Here is a 24,875-nt window from a genome sequence, read left to right as displayed (position 1 = left end):
AGAGATAAAATGAAGTGGTTAGAAGAACATTACCTATTTTTAGTAGTAGTGGTCACATACTATATATCCTGTAAAGCCTATGATGAACATACACTGAAATGCCTCTCTTTCCCCCTTCAGGAAACACTTTAGCTATTAGTACCTTCTTTGCATTTCATTTATGTGGCGGTCAAATGAATAAATATTAAACAGACCTAGTTTACTGCACAATCTTACAAATGAGGCCAACACTTCAAAGACAATGGTTTCTTTAGTTGTCATTCCTGTCCACTGACATCTAAAAATTATCTGCTAATAGCCTGACATCATCCTGATGGAAAGCTTTCAAAAACTTCATTCAAATCTGTTTAAAAAAAATGTGTGTTCTATTATAATATTTTCTGTATTGTGGTAGCTGGTAGCACCAATAAGCATCAAATGAGACTGGGGTCCAATGTACTAAGCACTGTAGAACTTACAGTCTAATGAGGCAACATACACACAAAATGGGAGGATGGAAGTATTATCCCCATTTTACAGATGGGAAATGACCCTCAGAGATATTGAGCATTGGCAACTCCCAATGTGAGACTTGCTAAATGAATTTGTGGAAGAGTAATGGCAACAATATGGAAATCATGGCAGAAGTTATTAAAAGTAGTAAACATGAGGCCTGGTCCAGCAAACCCTCTGTGCACAGAACTCCCATTGAAGCCACACCTGTAATTCTGGGCACCTCATTACAAGCAAGGTAAATGGACTGATTTTCAGAGATGAGAATCTTCAAAATCTATCTATTTGTATGGCCATCATCATCACCACCATATCAAAATGCCTCGCAATCATTAATGGATTTTATCCTCATAACACCACTCTGAAGTAGGAAGGTATAATTTCCATTTTCCAGATGGAGAACTGAGTCACAGGGCAGACTAAGTGTTTGTCCAAAGTCACACAGGAACTCTGTAGTCAAGCTGGGAACTGAACTCTGGTTTCACGAGTTCCAGTTCAGAGTCCCACCCATTAGAACACCCTTCCCATCCCACTGAATTCCACAGTAGTGACTCAGCATATATGAAAAATCAGACCACTAAACGAACCTGAGAAAGGAAGCAAAAATTATCAAAAACCCGGGGAGACTGGCATTGAGTAAAGATTAAAAGAACTAACAATTTAGTGGGGGTGGGGATATCATAACAATCTACAAATACTTCAAAGGAGAGGGATTATTAGTGAAAAAAGTGGTATTACTAAGGCCTGGTCTACACTAGGCGTTTATGTCGAAGTTAGCGCCGTTACATCGAATTAACCCTGCACCCGTCCACACCGCGAAGGTATTTAGTTCGACATAGAGGTCTCTTTAATTCGACTTCTGTACTCCTCCCCGACGAGGGGAGTAGCGCTAAATTCGACATGGCCATGTCGAATTAGGCTAGGTGTGGATGGAAATCGACGTTAATAGCTCCGGGAGCTATCCCACAGTGCACCACTCTGTTGACGCTCTGGACAGCAGTACGAGCTCGGATGCTCTGACCAGCCACACAGGAAAAGCCCCGGGAAAATTTGAATTTGAATTCCTTTTCCTGTCTGGCCAGTTTGAATCTCATTTCCTGTCTGGACATCGTGGCGATCACAGCAGCACTGGCAACGATGCAGAGCTCTCCAGCAGTGATGGCCGTGCAGTCTGTGAATAGAAAGAGGGCCCCAGCATGGACTGATCGGGAAGTATTGGATCTCATCGCTGTGTGGGGCGATGAGTCCGTGCTTTCTGAGCTGCGCTCCAAGAAACGGAATGCAAAGATCTATGAGAAGATCTCTAAAGACATGTCAGAGAGAGGATACAGCCGGGATGTAACGCAGTGCCGCGTGAAAATCAAGGAGCTGAGACAAGGCTACCAGAAGACCAAAGAGGCAAACGGACGCTCCGGATCCCATCCCCAGACATCCCGTTTCTATGAGGCACTGCATTCCATCCTCGGTGCGGCCGCCACCACTACCCCACCACTGACCGTGGACTCTGAGGATGGGATATTGTCCACGGCCGGTTCCTCGGACATGTTAGCGGACGGGGAAGATGAGGAAGGAGATAAGGAGGACGAGGCAGTCGGCAGCGCTCACAACGCTGATTTCCCCGACAGCCAGGATCTCTTCATCACCCTTACAGAGATCCCCTACCAACCCTCCCCAGCCGTTACCCCGGACACAGAATCTGGTGAAGGATCATCCAGTAAGTGTTGTAAACATCTAAACATTTATTTTTAACAGAACAGGAATATTAACAATTAAAAGAATGGGTTGTTCATGATTAGTTTGCCCTAGGCACTTAACGGTTCAGTCATGGGCAGTGCAAGTTTTGAAAAAAAATCTAGCAATGTCCGGTTTTCCGTGATTGTCCTGCCCAAGCCGCTCTACTGTTTAGTCCCTGCTACTGCAGCTAGAGTAAGATGCGGTCTATATGTGCAGGGATAGAGCAGTAATCCTCCCGGGACATCTCGATGAAGCTCTCCTGGAGGTAATTGGAAAGCCGTTGCATGAGGTTCCTGGGGAGAGCGGCCTTATTGGGTCCTCCGAAGTACGACACGTTGCCGCGCCACGAGACTATCAAGTACTCGGGAATCATTGCTCTGCACAGCAGGGCGGCATACGGCCCTGGTCTTTGGAGGCTTTCCCGGAGCATTCTCTCTCTCTCGCTGTCAGAGATCCTCATCAGGGTGATGTCGCCCATGGTGACCTGCTTTGAATTAGGTAGGGGAATGTTAGTGTTGGGACTGCTTGCTCGTTCCTTTACAGAACTGTAACCGCTGGTTTGCAGCCACGCGGTGGAGGCGGGAGAGGGGCTGCCGAAAGGGATCGTTCCTGGGGACAGCCGCGAGGGGGTGGGACAGGGGCAGAGTTCCCGCTTGCCGGATTGCTGGCAGCAGGTACTGACATTGCTTTAAATGTGAAATGAGGCCAGTGGTAATATAAAAGTTTTAAACTGCCACAAGTCTACGGCTTACCATGTCTGCCTGCAACAGAAATTCCGTTGTGCTGCCCCGCTTCTCAAATGTGCTGTGGAAGACCCCAGGCACTGAATGCGAAGGCCGAGAATTCGACCTTGTGCTGAGTGCGCATGTGATAGGTGCTGTGCATGGTCTTGTTCACAGAGAAAGACTATGTTCTTGGTTCACAACTACATTTATCTTTCTGAGGAATTCACTCCCTTTTTCCCATTCCCACAGCCACATCTGCGACTGTCTCACAACCTAGCCTGGCATCACACTCCCAGAGGCTAGCGAAGATTAGGCATAGGAAGAAGAGGACACGGGAGGACATGTTCTCTGAACTTATGGCCTGTTCCCAAGCCCAGGCAGCACAGCAGACCCAGTGGCGGGAGAAATTGACCCAAATGCAGCAAGCAAACATGGATCGGGAGGAGAGGTGGCGGCAGGAAGACCAGCAGGCGACTCAAACGCTGCTTGGACTACTGAGGGAGCAAACAGACACGCTCCGGCGCCTTGTGGATGTTCTGCAGGAACGGAGGCAGGAGGACAGAGCCCCGCTGCAGTCCATCTCTAACCGCCCTCCCCCGCCACCAAGTCCCATACCCACCTCACCCAAAGTGCAAAGAAGGAGAGGCGGCAGAGTCCCTGCTAACTCTCACTCCACCCCTGCAGAGAGCTCTAGTAGCAGAAGGCTCTCATTCCCCAAAACTTGAAAAGTTCTTTCCTTCCCGCCTGACACAAGCCCCCGTCCAAGTTTCACCTCCCAGTTCCATGTGTAGTTGATAATAAAAAATACGTTCATGTTAACTACTGTTTCAATCATGTTCTTTTGGAGGAGGAGGGGAAAGGGGGTTGGTAATTGGACAGGACAGTCACCTTTGGCAGGGTACATAGGCGGGGGCAGGCACAGCAGCAGGGCACATACACAGTGCAGTGATGCAGTGACTAGTTACCCTGGTTAGTCTGGGAGGTTGTTTTCATGTTATGTGGTGGGGGGTGGGTTGCTCTGTGACTTTGTGGCGGGGGAGGGCAGTTACAGATCTTAAGCGGCAGTCCTTATGCAGGATCACAGAGCCATGCAGCAGGGGATCTGTAATCGTCCTCCCCCTGCCACAAAGTCACATAGCCCCCCCATACACACAGTCCCGATCAGGAGGGGTGACAGGCTCCGTTGAAACAACCATCCCACCGCAGCGGAGCCCGTCAATCCTTGAGTTTAGAAGCTTCATTCGCGTCACTACACTACACCCGCTCCGCACCACAGTCTGCGTCCCAGTTTTAAAAAATTCCCGCGAAAACAGTATTAAAAAAAACGGTGTGCATTAACAAAGTAGAACTATTTTTATTTCGAAACGTGTGTTGGAAGGGGGTGAAGGGGGTATGTAACTGGGTAGGATAGTCAACATTAACTGGGTAAAGAAACGGGGGCAGGTTCAGCTTCTCTGTACACAAACTTAAAAGTCACAGGTTACCCTGCTCACTCAGGAACTTTGCTTTCAAAGCCTCCCGGATGCACAGCGCTTCCCGCTGGTCTCTTCTAATCGCCCGGCTGTCTGGCTGTGAGTAATCAGCAGCCAGGCTAATTTCCTCAACCTCCCACCCCGCCATAAAGGTCTCCCCCTTGCTCTCACAGAGATTGTGGAGCACACAGCAAGCTGCTATAACAATGGGGATATTGGTTTCGCTGAGATCACAGCGAGTCATCAAGCTTCTCCATCTCCCCTTGAGACGTCCAAAAGCACACTCCACCACCATTCTGCACTTGCTCAGCCGGTAGTTGAAGAGTTCTTTTTCAGTGTCCAGGGCGCCAGTATAGGGCTTCATGAGCCAGGGCATTAGCGGGTAGGCTGGGTCCCCGAGGATGACTATAGGCATCTCCACATCCCCAACAGTTATTTTGTGGTCCGGGAAGTAAATACCTTGTTGCAGCCGTCTAAACAGACCAGAGTTCCTGAAAACACGAGCGTCATGAACCTTGCCCGGCCATCCCACGTAGATGTTGGTAAAACGTCCCCTGTGGTCCACCAGTGCTTGCAGCACCATGGAAAAGTAGCCCTTTCTGTTAATGTACTGGCTGGCCTGGTGGTCCGGTGCCAGGATAGGGATGTGAGTTCCATCTATGGCCCCACCGCAGTTTGGGAATCCCATCGCTGCGAAGCCATCTATGATCGCCTCCACGTTTCCCAGGGTCACTACCTTTGGCAGCAGTACATCAACGATTGCCTTGGCTACTTGCATCACAACAACCCCCACGGTAGATTTGCCCACCCCAAACTGGCTCGCGACTGACCGGTAGCTGTCAGGCGTTGCAAGCTTCCAGAGGGCTATGGCCACTCGCTTATGGACAGTCAGGGCTGGTCGCATCCGGGTGTCATTGCGCTTCAGGGCAGGGGACAGCAACTCACAAAGTTCAAGGAAAGTTCCCTTCCGCATGCGGAAGTTTCGCAGCCACTGTGATTCATCCCAGACCTGCAGCACTATGCGGTCCCACCACTCAGTGCTTGTTTCCCGTGCCCAGAATCGCCGTTCCACGGCATCAACATGACCCATTGCCACCGTGATGTCCTCGGCGCTGGGTCCCCTGCTTTCTGAGAGGTCTGTGCTACTCTCACACTTCAGGCCATCACCGCGTTGACGTAGCCTCCTCGCCTGACTTTTCTGCATCTGCCTCAGGGCAACCTGTATGATAAGCTGCGAGGCGTTGAGAGCGGCCACAACTGCAGCGATGGTTGCAGCGGGCTCCATGCTCACAGTGCTGTGGCGTCCGCGCTGTCAATGACTTGAAAAGTGCGCGAAATGATTTCCCGCCGGCGCTTTCAGGGAGGGAGGGAGGGCGGGAGTGAGTGATGGATGGATGACGACAGTTACCCAAAAGCACCCTCGACACATTTTTTTACCCAGAAGGCATTGGTGGCTCGACCCAGAATTCCAATGGGCAGCGGGGACTGCGGGAACTGTGGGATAGCTGCCCACAGTGCACCGCTTCCAATGTCGACGCTTTCCCCGTTAGTGTGGACTCACAAAGTCGAATTACTGTCCTTAGTGTGGACACACACGTTCGACTTTGCAATATCGATTCCAAATATTCGATTTAAGTAAAATCGAACTACTCTCGTAGTGTAGACAAGGCCTAAGAATAACCAAGATTTTTTTTTTAAAGAAAAGGAGAATGTATGCTGAATATCTGGGATACTACAACTTGCTGAGTGCCTTCAACACAGAAGTTAATGGGCAGTTAAAAGCACTCAGCACTTTGTAGGATGGTATCTTAAATGACCCAATATTAGAATTCATTTCTTTCTCTGATTTCTAAGAATCTGTAACCATCTGAGTATTTTCCCTTAAGTATACCCAATCAGAACTTTTCTGCAGTATCCAACATGAGTGTAACTAAACTGAAAAAATTACAAAGGTTGAAACAAGTTAGAGACACAAATTAAAATACTAGAGTATTAGTATACAGTAAAGACAATAACTCCTTTGATCTCAAGAATTGATTGTAGAAGTCCAGGGGACACTTTATGTCTAATGTTCTAAAAGGGACATCAGCAGTATGTTGCCCTATTATTGAGCAAATTAAGACTACTTACTGTCAGTCATTCAGGAACATCAATTACCCTACTAGGTTGGCTGGGAAATACTGAAATTTAAATTACTGAGTGGGAAACAGTATGCCAATAAAAGCTCACAGTATGCCTATAATAAGAAACATAATTTATGGTAGGTTTTTTTTTTTTAATGCTGATTTAAGATTAGAAATTAAAATATCTGAAGTATTGCTCAGTTAGTCTTATTTCCTAGATACTAAGGATATGAGCATCTGTTGATTAAACTGGATTAAAAGAGGAATGTGTTTCCCCAACAGACGGGCTATTTCAAATTTATTATTTATTTATTTTTATTTTGGTCTAAAATAAACTCCACACAAAGGGACAAGAATCCAAAGCTCTGGGTGCCCTTGACATACATTTAAAAACAGAATATTATAGAAATAGCAAAACAAACATTATTTCCAGCTAATCCATATGTTATAATGAGCACCACCTATTTTTTTAAAAATAGAGATGATGACATCCCGGACAGATCTTTCTTTTTTAGACTAGTTAAATGGGAAGAAGAGCAAAGCGCTTCCAGAGGTGATCAAATAAGATAAATTTTGACTTAAGGTGCCATCTTGCTACCACAAAAAGCCTTTTAAGAGAATAACACGGCGGAGGTTAAACATAACAAATAGGAGAGAACGGAACAAACAAACAGTTTTAAGATGAATTTATTAATGTGATGAAGTATTCTATGGTGTGGATGTGTGGGAGGCAAGTGAGGGTGACATGACAGTCAAACAAATCTGAAGATCTTCGCACTAAAAGGGTAAGGTGCTGAGAGATTCCTGCAAGGCACTGAGAATCCTCACCTCCCATCCCAAGAAGTCCTTGGTATCATTCAGGATCAAATGCTAGGTGAGTTTTGGATGATTGATTAAGGGTAGCACTCAATACCTGCTGGTTTTAGAAGGAAAGCTGATAATGCTAGGATGTTCCCTGATTCAGGAAAAAACTCTTAAGCACATATTTTTCTTGAAGTATGTGCTTAAATCCCATTGACTTCAATGAAAGTTAAGCAGATGCTTATGTGCTGGCATGAATAGGAATGCTTTCTTGAACTGAAGCCTGAAAGATAAATCTCCAAAACATTATTTACTTTGTACTGATTCAATCTAAGAATTAAAATCAAAATAAACATAAATTACTTGTTCATCTGATAAGTGAGGGCTTTTTAGTTGTTGACACAGAATTTTGTGTTCACATATTTAAGAAATATGGTGTTATGACATTTGGATAGCTCGAAAGATTCATAGTAGGCTATACAGTGCTCTCTCTATATTCTTAGATTGCTAGTTCCAATCCAGCCCAAGTAACTAGTGGCTACAAGCTGAGAAATGCTCATTGTCCTATGTGGAATGAGTCTGGTTCACTTACCAATGGACAGCTGTCTACATCACAAAAACCACCACAACTCGCACTAGTTGTCACACTAGATAGTAGTCATAACTGAGAATGAGTATGGAGATTGAGCTTGTCTTTTACCCCAAGATAGGATTTCCAGGCTAGGTTAAGGTATACTGGCAGGTCATGATTGGGGGAAGTTTGCATTGCTACTGCCTCTTTGCTGTACTTGTTTTGAGGATAGATGACTTTAAGTCTCCGATTCTGCCAATCTGGCATATTTCATAAATACTAAATGGTGATCAGATATTATGATGATTGGGGCCACATAACTTTCTAAATAGATCAGATAAATCACATACACCCAATGTACCTCTGTGAAATGTCTCTAGTCTAATTCCCCCTGACATTCAGGCTAGAAAAAAGCACAGGCATTCAGTATAGGGAGTAAAGGTCAATTTCTGTATAAACACATTATATGCATATGCTCTTTGGATACCAGTGAATACTATTCTCTCTTGTACCAATACTTTTTATACTATACACATACAATTCAAATTCAGGTTAAATGCTATCTTTCCTTAAATGGATTATTTCATTTTTTTAAAAGTGATCAGAATTAAATATTACCTTCAATTTACATATTTCTTTTAAAGCTTCATTTCTTTCTCTTTTAAGTCTTTCCACATCATCCATTTCCAAAGAATCACAGGATACAAGCTGTATGTATTAAAATATGAAAAAGGGGAAAATTAATAGAAACTAATATTTGGTTAAATGCATCTATCATAATGCTTGATCTCTTTAACAACAGAGTCTTGTTAAAAGAAAATCACAGGTAGAATTGATAAAGAACTTTTTTTAGCTATTAAAAATTAATGAAAATGCAATTTGTTTCTCCAAAATATTGTACGTTTTCAGCAACCAAATATGAAAACTTTCAGTTTGGAACAACAACCACCAAAAAAAAAAATGTTGGTTTAAACTAATTTTTAACTGACATTTTCTGACCAGCTCTAGTCACAGGTTTTCCAGCAATGAAAAAATAACATGCTTTGCTAAAATGGATTAACAAAAATTATCCACAAAAATTTCCGAGAAAACAGTGCCAATAAATCTGACTACTTTCCCCCTTCTATTTGATCTCAGATAAGGAATAAATTACATTCAGTATTTCTAACCCATCGGGGATCTATATAGGCCTTCATTGTTAAAAATTACCTTTAAAATAAAGTGATTTCTGAGTGCAATAGAGGTCCAAATCACTGTGCCACATAATTGTTTATTACTCACACTGCTGGAAGCAATCAGCAGTCCTGTCAATAAAATACTGTTATCCACTCATCCCAATTCACAACATATTTATGTGAATTGCTTCCTGCAAACTAGGTTGCTTTAACAAGGCTTCTTAGGAACTAGGTTACTTTAAAGAAAACCATGATATGAAACTCTTTCAAAAATTTGTCCAAGAATTGGAATAGTTTTAAGTAAATTAACCTTTGTTAACTTATTCTTCACAATAGATAAATAATACTGAGCTCCAGCAGATACTTTACCTGTGAATCTAATAAATTGGCAATTTCACTGGCACCAAATGTTATAGGTCTTTGGCCACCACCTGCTTCATCCAACTGCAAACAGAACAGATTTCTTGCAACCTGAACAAAATCTAAAACAGAGTTTAGTTACTGTAGTCTGTGGCACCAATTTTATAGGAGTCAGTTTGTTTTTCCCTAGTTTAAAACTGTTTGCAACTACTATTAAAAATGAATGCAGTGCTTGTGTAAGGTGCTGGTCTGACAAACTAAATTATGGAGTAGCAATAGCCTCTCCATATTCACTGTTGAGCTCCCATTTAAGTATGAATTTTCAACTCCTCCATTAACTTCCTGAAAGATGAAACAATCTACCTGCAATTTTGACTGCAGCTTCTTATCTCAGCACAGAGTTCTTTTGAGGAAGTTTGTAAAAAAAATCAGAAAATGGAGTTTTAAAAACATATGCTGAGGTCTTGGTATGTGACTGAACTGCAATTGGGAAAGTTTTGTTGGGGAGGGACAAAAAGGTGATGTAAACCACACCTCTGCTGTTCCCAATTCTAGAGATGGTTTATGCTTGGAAGGTTCCTGGCGTAAATTAGAGCAGCCTATACTTATACTATACCAGCAAAGGATCGCCTCTGGAGTAGACTGATCCTTTAGGGGCCAGATATACTGACTCTATAGGAAAAGAGGAAATCTTTGTACCACTCTGAGTTTTACCTTTTTCTATGTAGGCTCCCAACCCCCTGATGGGGTACTGCACATATTGTGTTGCATGTTTTTTGGCCAGCTGCCTATCTAGGATGGAGCTGAAACACAAAAGTCACTGCAGTATCAATGACCTTTGTCTAAGCTACCTGTTTAGCCAGAATGAAAAACAGAGTTCACTGCTGCAATGGCTACTGGGGGCTAGAGGGATATTAAATATCAAGACTCTCACAGTGAGTGACTGATACTATCAATTTGATGAGCTCACCTGCCTCTGCTAGAATTAGCTTTGGTCAGAAGCTACATCATGTTGAATGGGGCAGGGGAAGGTCTCCATGTGGAGTCTTTCATTGTAGCCTTCAGCCCTATTGCTCTCAGTTCTCACGAGAGAAACAAAATAGGCAGGATAAATGCATGGACAACTTCTGAGCTATCTAGTTGCTGGTAGCAAGTGACATTAATTATAAGTGACACCACTCTCTCCAAATCTTAACTGGAAAATCTTAACCAGGATGAGGGGGCCAGGAACTTGCTACTATTTTCTCGACTTGTGTTTTAGTTTCAGTCCCATGGATTGGACAAATATTAAATAAATAAGATACTAGAAATTCTAAGTTCAGTTGCTGAGATCAAGAATTAGAAAGAAACTAATTTTGTTTTAGGTTATTCAAGAGATCATTTTATAGGACAGCTGGATGACACAGAATGGAGACCTGACACACAATTCCTTTGATTTATTATGCAATTTAAAAATAAAGAAATGTATATCTATATTTTTATTTATTGATTTGAATTTAAGAACTTTAATTTTTAAGAAATTGAGAGAAGAAAAATGGTTAACTTTTAAGGTTTGTGATGCCTAAATTAGTAGCAGCTAAAATGACACTGCATGCTTCAATTTCATGACTATTTCTTAGGAAACTATTATACAAGAAATATTGTTTAGAATTAAGTAGTTTGCGAAAATGAATTTGCTATAAAATAGATACTTCGTGCTTTTATTTTTGAAAGAAAGCAGTGATTTCTTAAATACGAAAACCATTTTCATTTAAAAAAAACCCTCAGACTTAATAATAATACCCTATTTTCAAGGCAAAGTTGAAAATTCATTAGTATAAGTGAGAGCACAGTGCACTTAAGGGCTAGTGAGCTAAAACTGATCTTCATAAAGGAGAAATCGGACTTCCATTACAGATGGCTAGTTCCAGAATTGCAAGTTCATTGTTAAATAGTAGAATCACAATCTTGCCTCACCACGGAGAATTGTTTTTATGACAGTAATAACTCACATTGATGGGAAGGTTATTATAACTGAAAATATATAAACTGATATTATAAGCTCTCTGCTTCTATGTTACATTATTTTCCAGGGCACTCTACAAATGGTTACCTCCAAAAGATACTGTTCCTTTAGAATCTTTCTGTAGTTGGTGCCTTAGGACTCGCTGCTGTTCGTCTGTGGGCTGAATCCCAAGATAATTTAGTGCCTAGAAGACAAAGAGTTATTTTTTTTTAAAATGGGGATTAGAGATCTCTGCCTCAAATGGGGAAAAAAGCCTTTTCATTATAGCTCTCCTTCACTAACAAGTTGTGTCTTGTGTGGTCACTATTTCTTAAACCTCCTCAAAGACAGACAAATAAGAAAGATGACAGAATGGGCTCTGGTGACTCACCGGAGTAGCTGTCTTTATTAATATGTTCTACTTGTGGCTCAGTACAATTTTCCCATGATCATCATATTTTGCTCTGAAAACATTAAGAAGGTTAGGACTATCACCACGTTTATATTATCGTCATCACTGTATTATATGAGTGTCGATTTACAACACTCTCAGAAGCTACCTGAGGCTGAAGAAACTTTGACTATACTAGGCCAGTAAAAGAAAACAGGCATCAGTTGCCACACTTATGCCCATGGTTCCACACAATATCCCTATTTTGACTCACTCGGACCTTCAGCACAAAGAATTATTTCATATCAAGTTTCAGCATTTGCTTTCACTCAGATTTTGTATTTATTTAATTTTTTGTCAAGGTAAATTAAATTTGGTGCCAGTATTTTTGAGTCACGGGGAATTATTAGTTTGTGTACCTCAAATAGGTTTTATAAGACTGAATTTAAAAAAAGAAGTAAATAACTCAGCACACATTACACGGCTTACAAGATAATGCTGATATATATAACCGGTAATGGTTTCTTTATAGTGCTAATGGAAGTAGGGAGGACTAAACATAATGGAGTGGTAGAGTAAACCTGAAAATTGCATATAAATATAATAATTTGCAAAACAAACTATTCAATGGCATGTAAACAGTCTACAAATGCTGTATCAAAGACAAATTATGCAATAAAGAGCCAAATATTAATGTAAATTAAGTTATATGCAGAAGTAGTTAACTGAACCAAAAAGACACACTGGTTTCAAAACATGAAAATGAGTGACTATTTTTTCAAGATAGAAATATCATCAAAGTTAAATCCTTTAGATTGTACTGAAGCTTGGACTTCTAAATTAATGAATGATAAAAAGACATTTCTTCAAAATTTTTGAATATTGCACACAAAGATGTTTATTGTCATAAATCATCATTAAATGGACAGCCCATTGCTCATACCTGTTTTCCTTTAATTGTTATTAAAATGGCTGAGATAAAGTAAATACCATGGAAATAGTTTCTGGATAATAGCACAAGACAATCATTTATGACAAAAGCAAAATGCTCAAGAAAAAAACCTGCTGGTTAAAGCCTGGCCCAACAAAGCACTCAAGAATATGTGTACTTTAAACATTTGGGCAATCCTACTGCATATAAAGGGACTCTGTGTGCTTAAAGTCAAATACGCACATAAGTGCTTAAAGTCAAATACGCTGGACTGAGGAGGACCAAAGTGGAACTTTCAAATGACAACATGCCCCGCTGTTTTTCTCAGACCACCTACCTTGGGAGTGTCTCAGATTTTCCTCTCTCAGGACAGCTCCATTTTTAAATGCCCCCACCTACTCTGTGTGTGCATGGGTTCAATTTCTATATTGCTTGATAATTTCTTTGTTTCAGAACCCATGTATGAAGTCGTCTTTTTGCCTCAGACTGTTTGACAGCTGCTTCCTTGTTTGGTAGGTAGACCCATTCTGTCTCAATGGCTTGTAATCCCTTGTCTGATGACTCTGCCCCCCTATAGGTGAAAGTGTTGAAACCATCTGAAACTCTTCTAGTAGTGGAAGTCTATCACACCATTTTAGCATGCCATCTAATTTGGGGCATATAATTAGATTTTGGGTTACAGGCCAAAATTATTACTGAGCACCTCCAGATTCATCACATGTTCTTTTCTCCAGAATATTTTCAGATATGGAGGGATAAGGTAGAAGATGGATTAGGCATCTTTAAATGGGAGAGAGACTAAAACAAGGAGAGAGGTTGGTTGGAATGAGGAAGCCTCATGCACTTCATCCTTATAATCTGTTATCTATCAACTTGATGCATACATTACAAGCTGTCAACTGGCCATCAATTTATATGGGCAACATGCAAGATGGCTCTCCACTTCAAAGGCCAAGGTACCAGATGTCTAGGCAGGTGCTTAACTTTAAGCATATCAATAGGACCTACTTATGCGCTTAATATTGACCTATCAACTTCAATTCTGCAGTGGTAGAGACATGGACATGAGGACCCAAGAGATTTTCCCCCCTCATCTTTATCATGTATTATTAGCTAGATTATTTTAATGGTCTCCTGGCTGAGCACCTGAAGACAGTTTTCACTGTATAGCTACATTTCCTCCAACTCACAATTAGATCCTCTTGCTCCAATGACCTGAGTATTATTTAAGGTAAAATAATGCTAACAGCAGACTCCTCTACTGCAGTCACTCATGGAATGTTGAAAGAGATCAACTGAACTTATAATGCAGTCTAGCATTCTCAAATGAACTCCAAACCATAATTAGATCTTTTTGTTACTTTAAACACTGTTCCTTATCTTTTACCCCCTTATTGACACTTGTTTTTTATGATCAAAATAAGAAACAAATAAAAATGTTCATAAAAATATGCCCATTTGTATTTCCTTCTGAAATATACTATGTCATGCAGGAAAGATAAATAAAAATGATAGATCAAACTATTGCATGCTGACAGTGCTAGGGAAAATGAAAGAATCAATTTAAATATGTACTGCATGTTTCAGCAAAAATGTATGTAACTGATCTGCCCTTCTAAGTATTTCTGTGCATCTTATTTCCTTCTGCATCTCTTTCATCTGTTTTTTACTTTTCCCACATGAATCTTCTCCAGGATGTTACTTCTTTGTAGGCACAATTTCTTTGGCTTTTTTCATCTTCTTTTACTCATCATATCTCCATGTACCCTTGTGAGTATCTCAATATTTCTCTCCTTAAATTTTAGCTCCCTGCCTTTTTTTAATAATAATAATAATAATAATACAAAGACTTATGTATGTGGCTTTGTTTGCATTTATTTTTTTCTATTTATGAGCCTTTGGCACTTTGTTCTTTCCTCTGTATCTAGCTTTTATTTCACGTTGTTTATATTCTTAACGTTTTGGCTATAATTTTGTGCCAGAGACTCCGTAAAGTTCACTAGGGACTTTGCTATTGCTATCAATTTTATGTGGGAGGCACTCAGAAACTACAGGGATGGGTATCAGTATAAAACCCTAAGGAAGGAAGGATGGATAGAAATGAGTGAAATTCCTTTTTTCAATATCCTCTTTCAAAACGATGTTGTGTGCACTTAAGATGCTCAGCAAATAATGCAGTTTAAAATTAAATCAGTTAAAAATTAAATGGATTGACCCAACCAGCCATTTAACGATTTGCCCAAATAAGTAAAGTCAGATATGGATAGAGACCCTGAAAGAGCTATGCATTTGGGAAGTAATTAGTTCTTTTTTACCTATTTATGCAGTAGTCAAGCTAGACATTTTCTTTAGACATTTTACATTCACTGATTATGGAAAAAATAGAAAACAATATTAAGCACTATTTACCATCTCCAGTTTCTCTGCTTTGAGACGAACAGTGGGGTTCAGAGAAATCTTCCTTTCTTGTGGTCCATAATCTTCAGTCCAGTTGGAAGCAACAGCTAAGAGACAACAGATTGTACGTTAATTGGAATTTTAATTGGAACTTTTCCCTCTGAAGAATGTATTCTGAAGTCCTGCTGTTCAAAATAATTCCAGCTAATCACCTGATTGCAGGAATGAACTCTAATGTTTATTATGATGTTTTTCTTAAATGCTAAAAGGTACATTACTAAAATATTCATTAAATACCCAAAAGAGGAAATATAGACCCTGTTTAACCACTGGTAAACCATTTTATAATTTTCACCATAATGGGAGGGAAGATTAACAAAAGTATGTAGCATGAGGTCATGTCGGAACTGAAAACACGTCTGACACTACCTTCTTTCATGGAATACATACAGAGTGCTTTTGGAAACAGGTTGGGAAAAACATTTATTAATTCAGAGATGTCACTCATTTGTTAGCTTTTCTGCAACTGTCAATTCCAGGTGTTTAACATAAGGAACTGGTCGGTTCTATATATTCTCTGAGTAAATAGCAGGAGGCACTGTGTCAAGAGGAGGGATTATCTCTTGCCACTGAGGGGCAGAGCTGAATTAGGGATCTTGCCTGGAGTGAATCCCTTCTGGCTTCTCCTCGTGCCTAGTGGGAATGGGAAACTCCCCTTCTCTGAGGCCCCTCCTCCCATGCCCCTCCTTACCGATAAGAGTGTAACAATTTCCATAATTTAAACAATGCCTTAATACATTAGGATTAGGATGCAGTTGTTTATTTTCCCTTACGTGCAAATTATAAATTCTGGGGAAAAGTGAGTCCAAAATTATAAGCAGCCAACACAAAAGATTTCACACCTACAGATTTCTTTTGCAGGGTAAACAATACAGGAAAAATCAACTATAGCTTTGCCAGAGTGCTCTGGCTTTCTCAGTCTGTTGGAGAAACATCTCAGTACACCAGGAAAATAGCAGGAGGCTCTTCAGGGCCTTTGACTGATGGCTATATGCACTGCAGCAAATTTGTAGCTTCACTTAGATTTTAGATGCACTAACATTTTATTTAAAATAGAACAAACAATAAATCCACTTGCTGAGTTTTTGCAGAGGGCTAGGTACAAAGAGGGACATGCTATGGACAGGCTCATCAATGTGAAGTTCTTAAATTCCCTAATTTGGAAAGGAATTCAAAACACTTATTAAAAGGCTGAAATTCTGAGAAACAATCACATAGTAACTAGTGTTCTTAATTAGTTCTTCGTCCTATTTTATTATTTCATCAAGATGGAGACTGAGATGGGCTCAAACCAAAATCTGCATCTGAAAACCTCAGGACTCTGCAGCTTGGGACCATCTCCAAAACACAGAATAGAAACAAAAAAAAAACAAAACAAAACTGGATTTTGTAATTCATAAAATATCTGTTTCCAAGCTCAAACTAATTTATATTCTCCATATGTGCTCAACAAAACATCTTTTTGGAAACCTGTAACACCAATACTGTTGGCATGCTATATTAAATTCTAAAGACAGCAGGTTACATCCTAAGCTAGAGTAAATCGGTATAGCTCCCCTGAAGTCAGTGTGTGCATACTAACCTCACAAAACTATTGGGTCATTGGCTTTATTCATGAATTTTTTCAAGCACGTCTCAAAGTTACACTGATTTTTCTTAATCACAGCAATTTTTGATCCAAGAGCTTGGATCTTTGTCTCACATTAGCGTTGAAGAAGAGGTGTGTGACAGAAGTAGCAGTTTCAGTCAAGGCCATGTTGTCAAATGAGAATGGAACGAAGGAAGCCCAGAGATAGCATATGGGATAGTATAGTATAGATTGTACAGCAACTGGTAGAGTCACCTTGTTTATGTTGTAATACACTGTAGCCTTCTTAGTCCCTTTTAAAATATCATTGGGAATTGGTTCCCATGGGGACTGTCCTTGGCAAATGAATTTTTTGTGGTGGAGACGCAGGGACAAATGTCCAAAATTGAGGTTTAGATTCGCAGCTGGTATAAACTGATGTAGTGTCACTGACTTCATCTGATTTAATCCAATCAATTCAATTCTATTTGTGGATTGAAGCCAATGAAGTTTCACCAGCTGAGAATCTGGCCCTCACTAAACTGCATGTTACAGAGCCACAAAGTGGGTGAGGTAATATCTTTTACTGAACCAACTTCTGCTGGTGAGAGGACAAGCTCTCAAGCTTCCAAAGGGCTGTTCTTCAGTGAAGAAGTTGTCTGTAAACTCGAAAACGTGTCTCTCTCACCCACAGAAGTTGATCCAATAAGAGATTATCTCATCCACCTTGCCTCTCTAATATCCTGGGACCAACATGGCTACAACTAAACTGCATGTGTCAATCCTGAAGCATGGCCACTTAGACCCATAATTACTCATTATGCTCACTAAGCCAACCCCTTGGGATGGCTGAATTTTTTCCCCATAGTATATGAACGGGGTAGGGGAAGGATGACTCTACCACATATGTCCAAAATCTTTAACTGTGATCAAAATAGATATAGGGCCCCACTGTTTTGAGCAGGGAGGGAAGGGCATATTTTCATCCCTGTTAAGCCCCCAACCACTGTATTTTGTCTCTTGCATAGATCTCTCATTTAAAAATACATTGGTTTGAGAAGTCTGGATCCCGAAAAGATCCCAAAAAGATGTGGCTCAGCTCACATGTGCCCCCTCCTTTTAACTAAAAAAGAAGCCCTAAACGGTAGGTCAAAGAAGCCTTTGTCTTGTAATGCTTCTGATCTAATCTAGTCATGGTAGTTTTCATGGGCAATATGATCAAGAGGTCTGATTATTTAACTCAAGCTGTATGAAATACTGTGACCTCTCCAGTTCCAAAAGGTGGTATTCAGCCAGTTAACCCCTTGGGGAATCTCTCTACTTATGCAAAGTTGGTCAAGATCCCAATCAGACTGCTTCATTTGGAATTAGGGTATCTACTATGGGTCACGTTAATCTCTAGCGCAATTTAGGTAATGTCAGTGGAGTGACATTATGGTCCTCTGTGTTGGTCCTCCCTCTCTTGACAAATTAGACAGGAGTTCTTGGTCATGTGGACTGATCAATTAGAGAGGCAGATGTAATGAACACGCTGCCCCCATTTGTACCAACTGAGTGGTAAGAGGGCTCCAGGTTTACTGCATAGCAGTACAGAGCACAACCATTAGTATAGCCATACTTGACACCAATGTAAGTATGTAGGTCATGCCTGTGCATTTTCATTATTCATAAATACTATACAAATAATCTCACTGAGGGATTTATCACTGTCAAGTCAGATCTAGTTGTTGTGAAAGATCAGATCTCTGATTATTTTTCCTTCAGCACCTCCAAAATATATATCTAGAGATGTGATTATCACATATAAGCCACTTTAACAATTATGTTCCTAAAATAAAAAAAAACTGCCCTCCTTAAAAAAAAAAATACACACAATATACTTCTACAGCATTTCATCAAACTGAGAAAGCACTGTTTCTATGGCAACCTAGTCTTGATTTATATGTGAGTCTTCATTATCTGGTTTCAACTGAATCTATTGATTACTATTGCTGTACTGAAACGTTATGATCATTTGTCTTTGTTTAGTTTCAACTATTTGTCCAAGAAACTGTCCAACGTAAATTATATTTGACAGGGATTGTTGAACAATCCATTTATCTTAGCTTTTTATTCACTGCTAGAAAAATGGCCCATACACCCTTCCTTAAAGCCTAGTAAATCACATTGTGTACTACTCTCTGTGGAAGAGTAATTGCAAAAAATAAGGGGAAAAAAATTAAATAAGCCTTTACCAGTAGAAGACACATCAGCAGGGCTGCTGTCTGCAGAAGTAATTGGAGATTGTTCTCTTTTCTTGAATCCCATTTTCATCTACGAAAGAAAATCACAAGTCATGAAATGACATTTGCTAAAGTAGGTCAAAGACCAGACTAGAAACATATGTTAACCTTTAAAAAAATGGGTGGCTGAGTAGATTAAAACAATACTGGAAGAATACTGAAGCCAAAAACCAATGCTACATTTAAACTCTTACAGGCACCATAAAAAGCAATGGCATTCAGAATGTAAAGGCTACTGTGGTATACCCACTGTGCCTAAGCACTACAGAGTACTTTTTATATGGTCCTATTTAAAAAGTAACTGAAGCCAATGTAAACTTGCTTTGTCTGAGGTGTAGCCCACATTGATGATTTTACGGCTTTTAAAGAGTTGTTTTTCAATTCAGAAAGCATACGTGATGTTTATTACATAGATATTTTAATAAAAAGCCCATAAATTAGACATTTTATTAGAAAACTTATTATGGATCATTACTGATGAGGTTTGTACTAAAAGTGTCAAACCTAGTGCTGAAACAGAAGAGGGCCACTTTGCCACATATTTAATAGGGTGCAGTATACTGTAAATCATGTAACATATTAGAAAAACTTCTATAGCAGATAAACACTTGCTCTGGTTGTTTTACAGGGCTTGTTTTCCCCTCATCTTGTTTTCTGCACCTGAATTTTAGTGCTGGTGAAAGCTGCAAAAGTGACGGTCTTTCATGGTGTAGCCAATTTTTGCCTCTTTGCCAAGACTATTGGCAGATGGGGCATTAGTTCAAAATGGAACAGGGAAATGGACTGATACCAAAATAATTAGGTATAGCCTCCTGAACAACTATCAAATAACAATGGGTCATTAGGGACCACAGCTGAACTTGACCTGGTAAGCTATAGTTGAAAGGTTCTGTCCCTCTGGCAGAGCCGTAAGTGTATACAAACTTAGCATTACACAATAGCAATATAAAAAACATGGTAATATTTTCTAGTCTCTGAGGTTCATTATCTGCAGAATAACCATCACAATGAACACCAAAAAAGTGTGGCTGCACCCTACATAGGATGTTTCTGAAAAGAAATACAAAGGCATCTATTTCGAATATGGACACAGGCGAACCATCTCCTTTGACTACATAGTCTAAAAAATAACTTTATAACTCCAGCTTATTCAAATAGAATATTTTGTTCACCTCTAAAAAGAACTATAAATTAAATATATTTTAAAAAAAGACAGAAAACAGAGGGCTGTTCTAAAATAGTCAGCTTTCTCTGGTCTTCAAAACTTTCACACCATCGCACACTAAAATAGTTTCGTCTGCACTAACGATGTGCTACATTAATTAAGTATCGGGGGTAGCCGTGTTAGTCTGTATCTACAAAAACAACAAGGAGTCTGGTGGCACCTTAAAGACTAACAGATTTATTTGGGCATAAGCTTCCGTGGGTAAAAACCTCACTTCTTCAGATGCATAGAGTGAAAGTTACAGATGCAGGCATTATATACTGACACATGGAGAGAGGGGAGATTCTTTGCAAGTGGAGAACCAGTGCTGACAGGGCCAATTCAATCAGGGTGGAGGTGTCAATTCCAGGAGAGGAAAAGCTGCTTCTGTAATGAGCCAGCCACTCCCAGTCCCTATTTAAGCCGAGATTAATGGTGTTGAATTTGCAAATGAATTTTAGTTCTGCTGTTTCCCTTTGAAGTCTGTTTCTGAAGTTTTTTTGTTCAATAATAGTGACTTTTAAATCTGTAATAGAATGACCAGGGAGATTGAAGTGTTCACTTACTGGCTTTTGTATGTTACCATTCCTGATGTCCGATTTGTGTCCATTTATTCTTTTGCGGAGGGACTGTCCGGTTTGGCCAATGTACATGGCAGAGGGGCATTGCTGGCACATGATGGCATATATAACATTAGTAGATGTGCAGTGAATGAGCCCTTGATGGTGTGGCTGATGTGGTTGGGTCCTCTGATGGTGTCGCCAGAGTAGATATGGGGACAGAGTCGACAACGAGGTTTGCTACAGGGATTGGTTCCTGGGTTGGTGTTTCTGTGGTGTGGCGTGTAGTTGCTGGTGAGTATTTCCTTTAGGTTGGGGGGGCTGTCTCTAAGCGAGGACTGGCCTGCCTCCCAAGGTCTGCGAGAGTGATGGATCATTTTCCAGAATAGGTTGTAGATCGTGGATAATGCGCTGGAGAGGTTTTAGCTGGGGGCTGTATGTGATGGCTGTATGTGACAGTCCAACCGCAAAAGAATAAATGGACACAAATTGGACATCAGGAATGGTAACATACAAAAGCCAGTAAGTGAACACTTCAATCTCCCTTCAGTCTCTTCAACAATTGTACATGGCTTCATGTAATTCTCATTTTTCGGTTTAAGTTGTATATAAACCCCTATGTTATGGTAATAAGCACTGTAAAAAAAAAATCTTTAAATAATAGATTATTATTCTTCACTATTTACTAATATTCAAAATCTCCTCCATATCTGAAATATAAAATGGAAATGGTTAGATATTATTTATTTTTTCAAAAGAAGAATTTGACAACCTAGGGTCACAATTAAGATTTAATTGAGAAGTGAGATGACCAATCAACTAATGATTTCAGTTAATAGTCTCATTCCATTGGCCAGTACTGTTGATTCTAGAGAGATTTTACACATCTACCAGAAAGCTCCCAGGAATACCACAGGAAAGTGCATGTTCTGAGGAGGGGTCCAATCACGTACTGGAATGGTAACTACATGCCATTAATCTAATACTAAAATATGGGAAAAAGTTGCAATAGGATTTCTTTAATTTAGAAAATTAATCTCTTCTTATTTGGCTTATCTTAAAACAAGAGACAAGACTGTACTCACAGTGTAGGATGTGGACACCTTTGAAGCCGGATTCTCATTAGGAGGTGAAAGAAGATTAAACGCGAGTCGTGTCTGTTTCTGTCCACATCCAGCAGCAGATGTCAAGAGACTGCCAGGACTTTGAGGATTTTCAAAGTAACTGGGAAAAAGTCTTTGTCTGATAAAAGCGATCTCCCAGGCAAATTCAGATCTAAATTTAAAAATAAATGGTTTACATATATTATATGCAACACTGTTCATAAAATGATAAAGCAGCCTTGCAAAATTCTACTTGTTCAAGCCCCACTGGGGTGAGAATTTTTTTGACACTTGTTTTTATTTCATTCCTCATCATCAGTTATGAAGGTGAAGGACAGGTGAGTAGCATTTGTGACGGAGCTGGTAAATTTTCCTAACAATTTTGCATCACTTAGATTGGTAACATATTTGAGCTTTTTTATAGTAATAAGAGTATTTAATATTTCAGAGGCATGAACTTGTCTTCTTACTTCAACCACGTTTCACAAAATATTTCAAACTACTCAAAAGAAAACTTGTACAAGATTTCACTTTGGGGGTTTAGCTGTTGTAGTACAATAATTACCTCAGCTTTGTTCTGTTGATTATACTTTTTGCTTCTTCATAGGAGACTCCAATCATTGACTCCTTGTTTATGGATACAAGCTGGTCTCCAGGCTTCAGTCTTCCATCCTAAACAGTAACAATAAAGAATCCAAGTGTGGCATTCTGTATTGATTGTTGATGAAGATGCAACTGAAACAATTTTCTAATTGCAACAGTTTAACATGTATTTTTGAACCTATGAATTTAAGAAACAGTCAAGGCTGTCCAGACTTTCTGCCTGGACCAGTATGTTTAATCTGTAAATTAGTAGTTTCCATTGGTAATATACATCTTTTGTGCTGCTGCTTATGCAATGAAAGAACGTGTTGTATTTGCTAGATTTCAAAAGACACAAAGAAACAATCAATACTATATTCAACAATTTGGTTCTATAAATCAGTATCAAACATTCAAAAATTGTTACCGTGCAGAAAAGCTATGGATGCACCAGACTCACTATTATAACTGCTTTGAGGGAAAAATATGCTGACCAATTTTTCCAACCACCCAACTATATACTATTCATTTTTAATAAACACTGTATTATTAATTGCCTGACAACCACAGAATCATAGAGATGTAGGATTCAAAGTCATCTAGTCCAGTCCTGCCTCGGTGCAGGGAACTAAGTATTAACTAGACCATCCTTGACAGGTCTTGGGCTAGGTCTATACTACCCGCCTGAATCGGCGGGTAGAAATCGATCTCTCGGGGATCGAATTATCGCGTCTCGTCGGGACGCGACAATCGATCCCCGAATCGACGCTCTTTCTCCACAGGCGGAGGTGGGAGTAAGCGCCGTCGACGGGGAGCCGCGGAGGTCGATTTTGCCGCCGTCCTCACAGTGGGGTAAGTCGGCTCCGATAGGTCAAATTCAGCTATGCTATTCGCGTACCTGAATTTGCGTATCTTAAATCGACGGCCCCCGTAGTGAAGACCTGCCCTTTGTCTAACCTGTTCTTAAAAACCTCCAGTAACAGAGATTCCACAACCTCCCTTAGGCAATTTGTTCCTGTGCTTAACTACCCTTACAGTTAGGAATTTTTCCTAATGTCTAATCTAAATCTCCCTTGCTGCAATTTCAGTCCATTATTTCTTGTCCTGTCCTATAGGAATCTCAAGCATAGCTCACCTGGTCTAGCTGTTCCATTTTTATATAATTTTTTTTTCAGTTGTGAGAGGAGCCGACCACCCCATTCTGCCTAATTTGTTTGCCTGTGCTGCAGGCTGCTTGTTTTTAAATTCAGACTTTTTGCTTTGCTACCATGTAAGTAAGACAAAGAATAACATAGCCACTATATGTCTGATTTCCATGATGGCTTGAGTAAGCATGAGAACCTCAGTCAGTCAGTTGTTTAGCCTTTCACTTATCATTGAAATGAATAATAAAATGGCTCTGGACTCTGACTACACAATACTTTTCAATTGGTTGGTTAGCACTTCTTCACAATATACTAGAATTTGCCTTTAACCAATTTATGGCCCTAATCCTGACATTTTTCTCACTGTGGTTAGACCCCTTGTGTTGACACAGAATCCCTCTGGAATCAACATGGCTCCCATGCAGGCAAACTGCTCTGAATGAATGGAACAACTTGCAGGATTAGAATCCCAACATGGCAGGTACTATATGCTGCTGACATAGATTATATCAAAATTCAATGACTTGAACATTCACAACAAAGTTCTCAAATATGGAATGAACACGTGTCTGTCTATGACAGGTGTTAAAGGAATTTAACATTTGTAAAACAGCCCCCTGAGCGCAGCAAGTTTCAGCGCTGTAAAACGGCAGTGTAGACAGTGCACCAGCACTGGGAACTACGTCTCTCGTGGAGGTCGGTTTTTAGAGCGCTAGGAGAGCTCTCTCCCAGCACTCTGCCGCGACTACACAAGCCATGTTAAAGCGCTACCACGGCTTTAACGTGGCCAGTGTAGAGTAGCCCTAACTTCATCAATGGAGGCAGAAGATGAGGATTTAAATACAGCCTCAAATTTTGACTGTTTGAACTGTATTAGTGTTACAGTACAGTTTGAAAATAAATGACCTAGTCTTGCTCCCACTGACCACAACAGTGAAGGAATGGGCACTAAATTACACGGGTTAAGACGGTAAAATGTTTTTAGTAGCTATAACAAAACAAGACTGAAAAAAGAAGAATCACTGTTATCCATAAATAAGCAGTTTTAAGGTAGCATTCCAATTTGCTTCCTGATCTGCAGTCTGGCATTAACCCGCCCTCCCTTTCTGCACCTACAAATCTGTGGTCACAAATAATCACAGGCAGAATTTTGAGGGCACAAATCATTGCTGGTGCAATTAATGTTGTTAAACATTCATGCCTTTGCTTTGCAGAC

At 40.2% G+C, this 24,875-nt stretch overlaps 1 protein-coding gene across 5 annotated transcripts in view; it reads right to left on the bottom strand.

The window, feature by feature from the left end:
- The window catches only part of STXBP4 (syntaxin binding protein 4), a 126,342-nt gene that overhangs the window by 73,642 nt on the left and 27,825 nt on the right, over positions 1-24,875 (bottom strand). For all 5 annotated transcript variants that reach the window (XM_034789696.1, XM_034789700.1, XM_034789697.1 and 2 more), the window contains 7 exons: positions 22,498-22,604; positions 21,915-22,104; positions 19,018-19,096; positions 15,169-15,263; positions 11,546-11,642; positions 9,463-9,575; positions 8,537-8,626 (listed from right to left, as the gene is read on the bottom strand). In XM_034789696.1, the coding sequence (XP_034645587.1) occupies positions 8,537-8,626; positions 9,463-9,575; positions 11,546-11,642; positions 15,169-15,263; positions 19,018-19,096; positions 21,915-22,104; positions 22,498-22,604 (771 nt within the window). The remainder of the gene's footprint in view (positions 1-8,536; positions 8,627-9,462; positions 9,576-11,545; positions 11,643-15,168; positions 15,264-19,017; positions 19,097-21,914; positions 22,105-22,497; positions 22,605-24,875) is intronic.

This window comes from Trachemys scripta, chromosome 14 (assembly GCF_013100865.1).
Source record: "Trachemys scripta elegans isolate TJP31775 chromosome 14, CAS_Tse_1.0, whole genome shotgun sequence".
NCBI lineage: Eukaryota > Metazoa > Chordata > Testudines > Emydidae > Trachemys > Trachemys scripta.
This window is presented reverse-complemented; position numbering and strand designations above follow the sequence as displayed.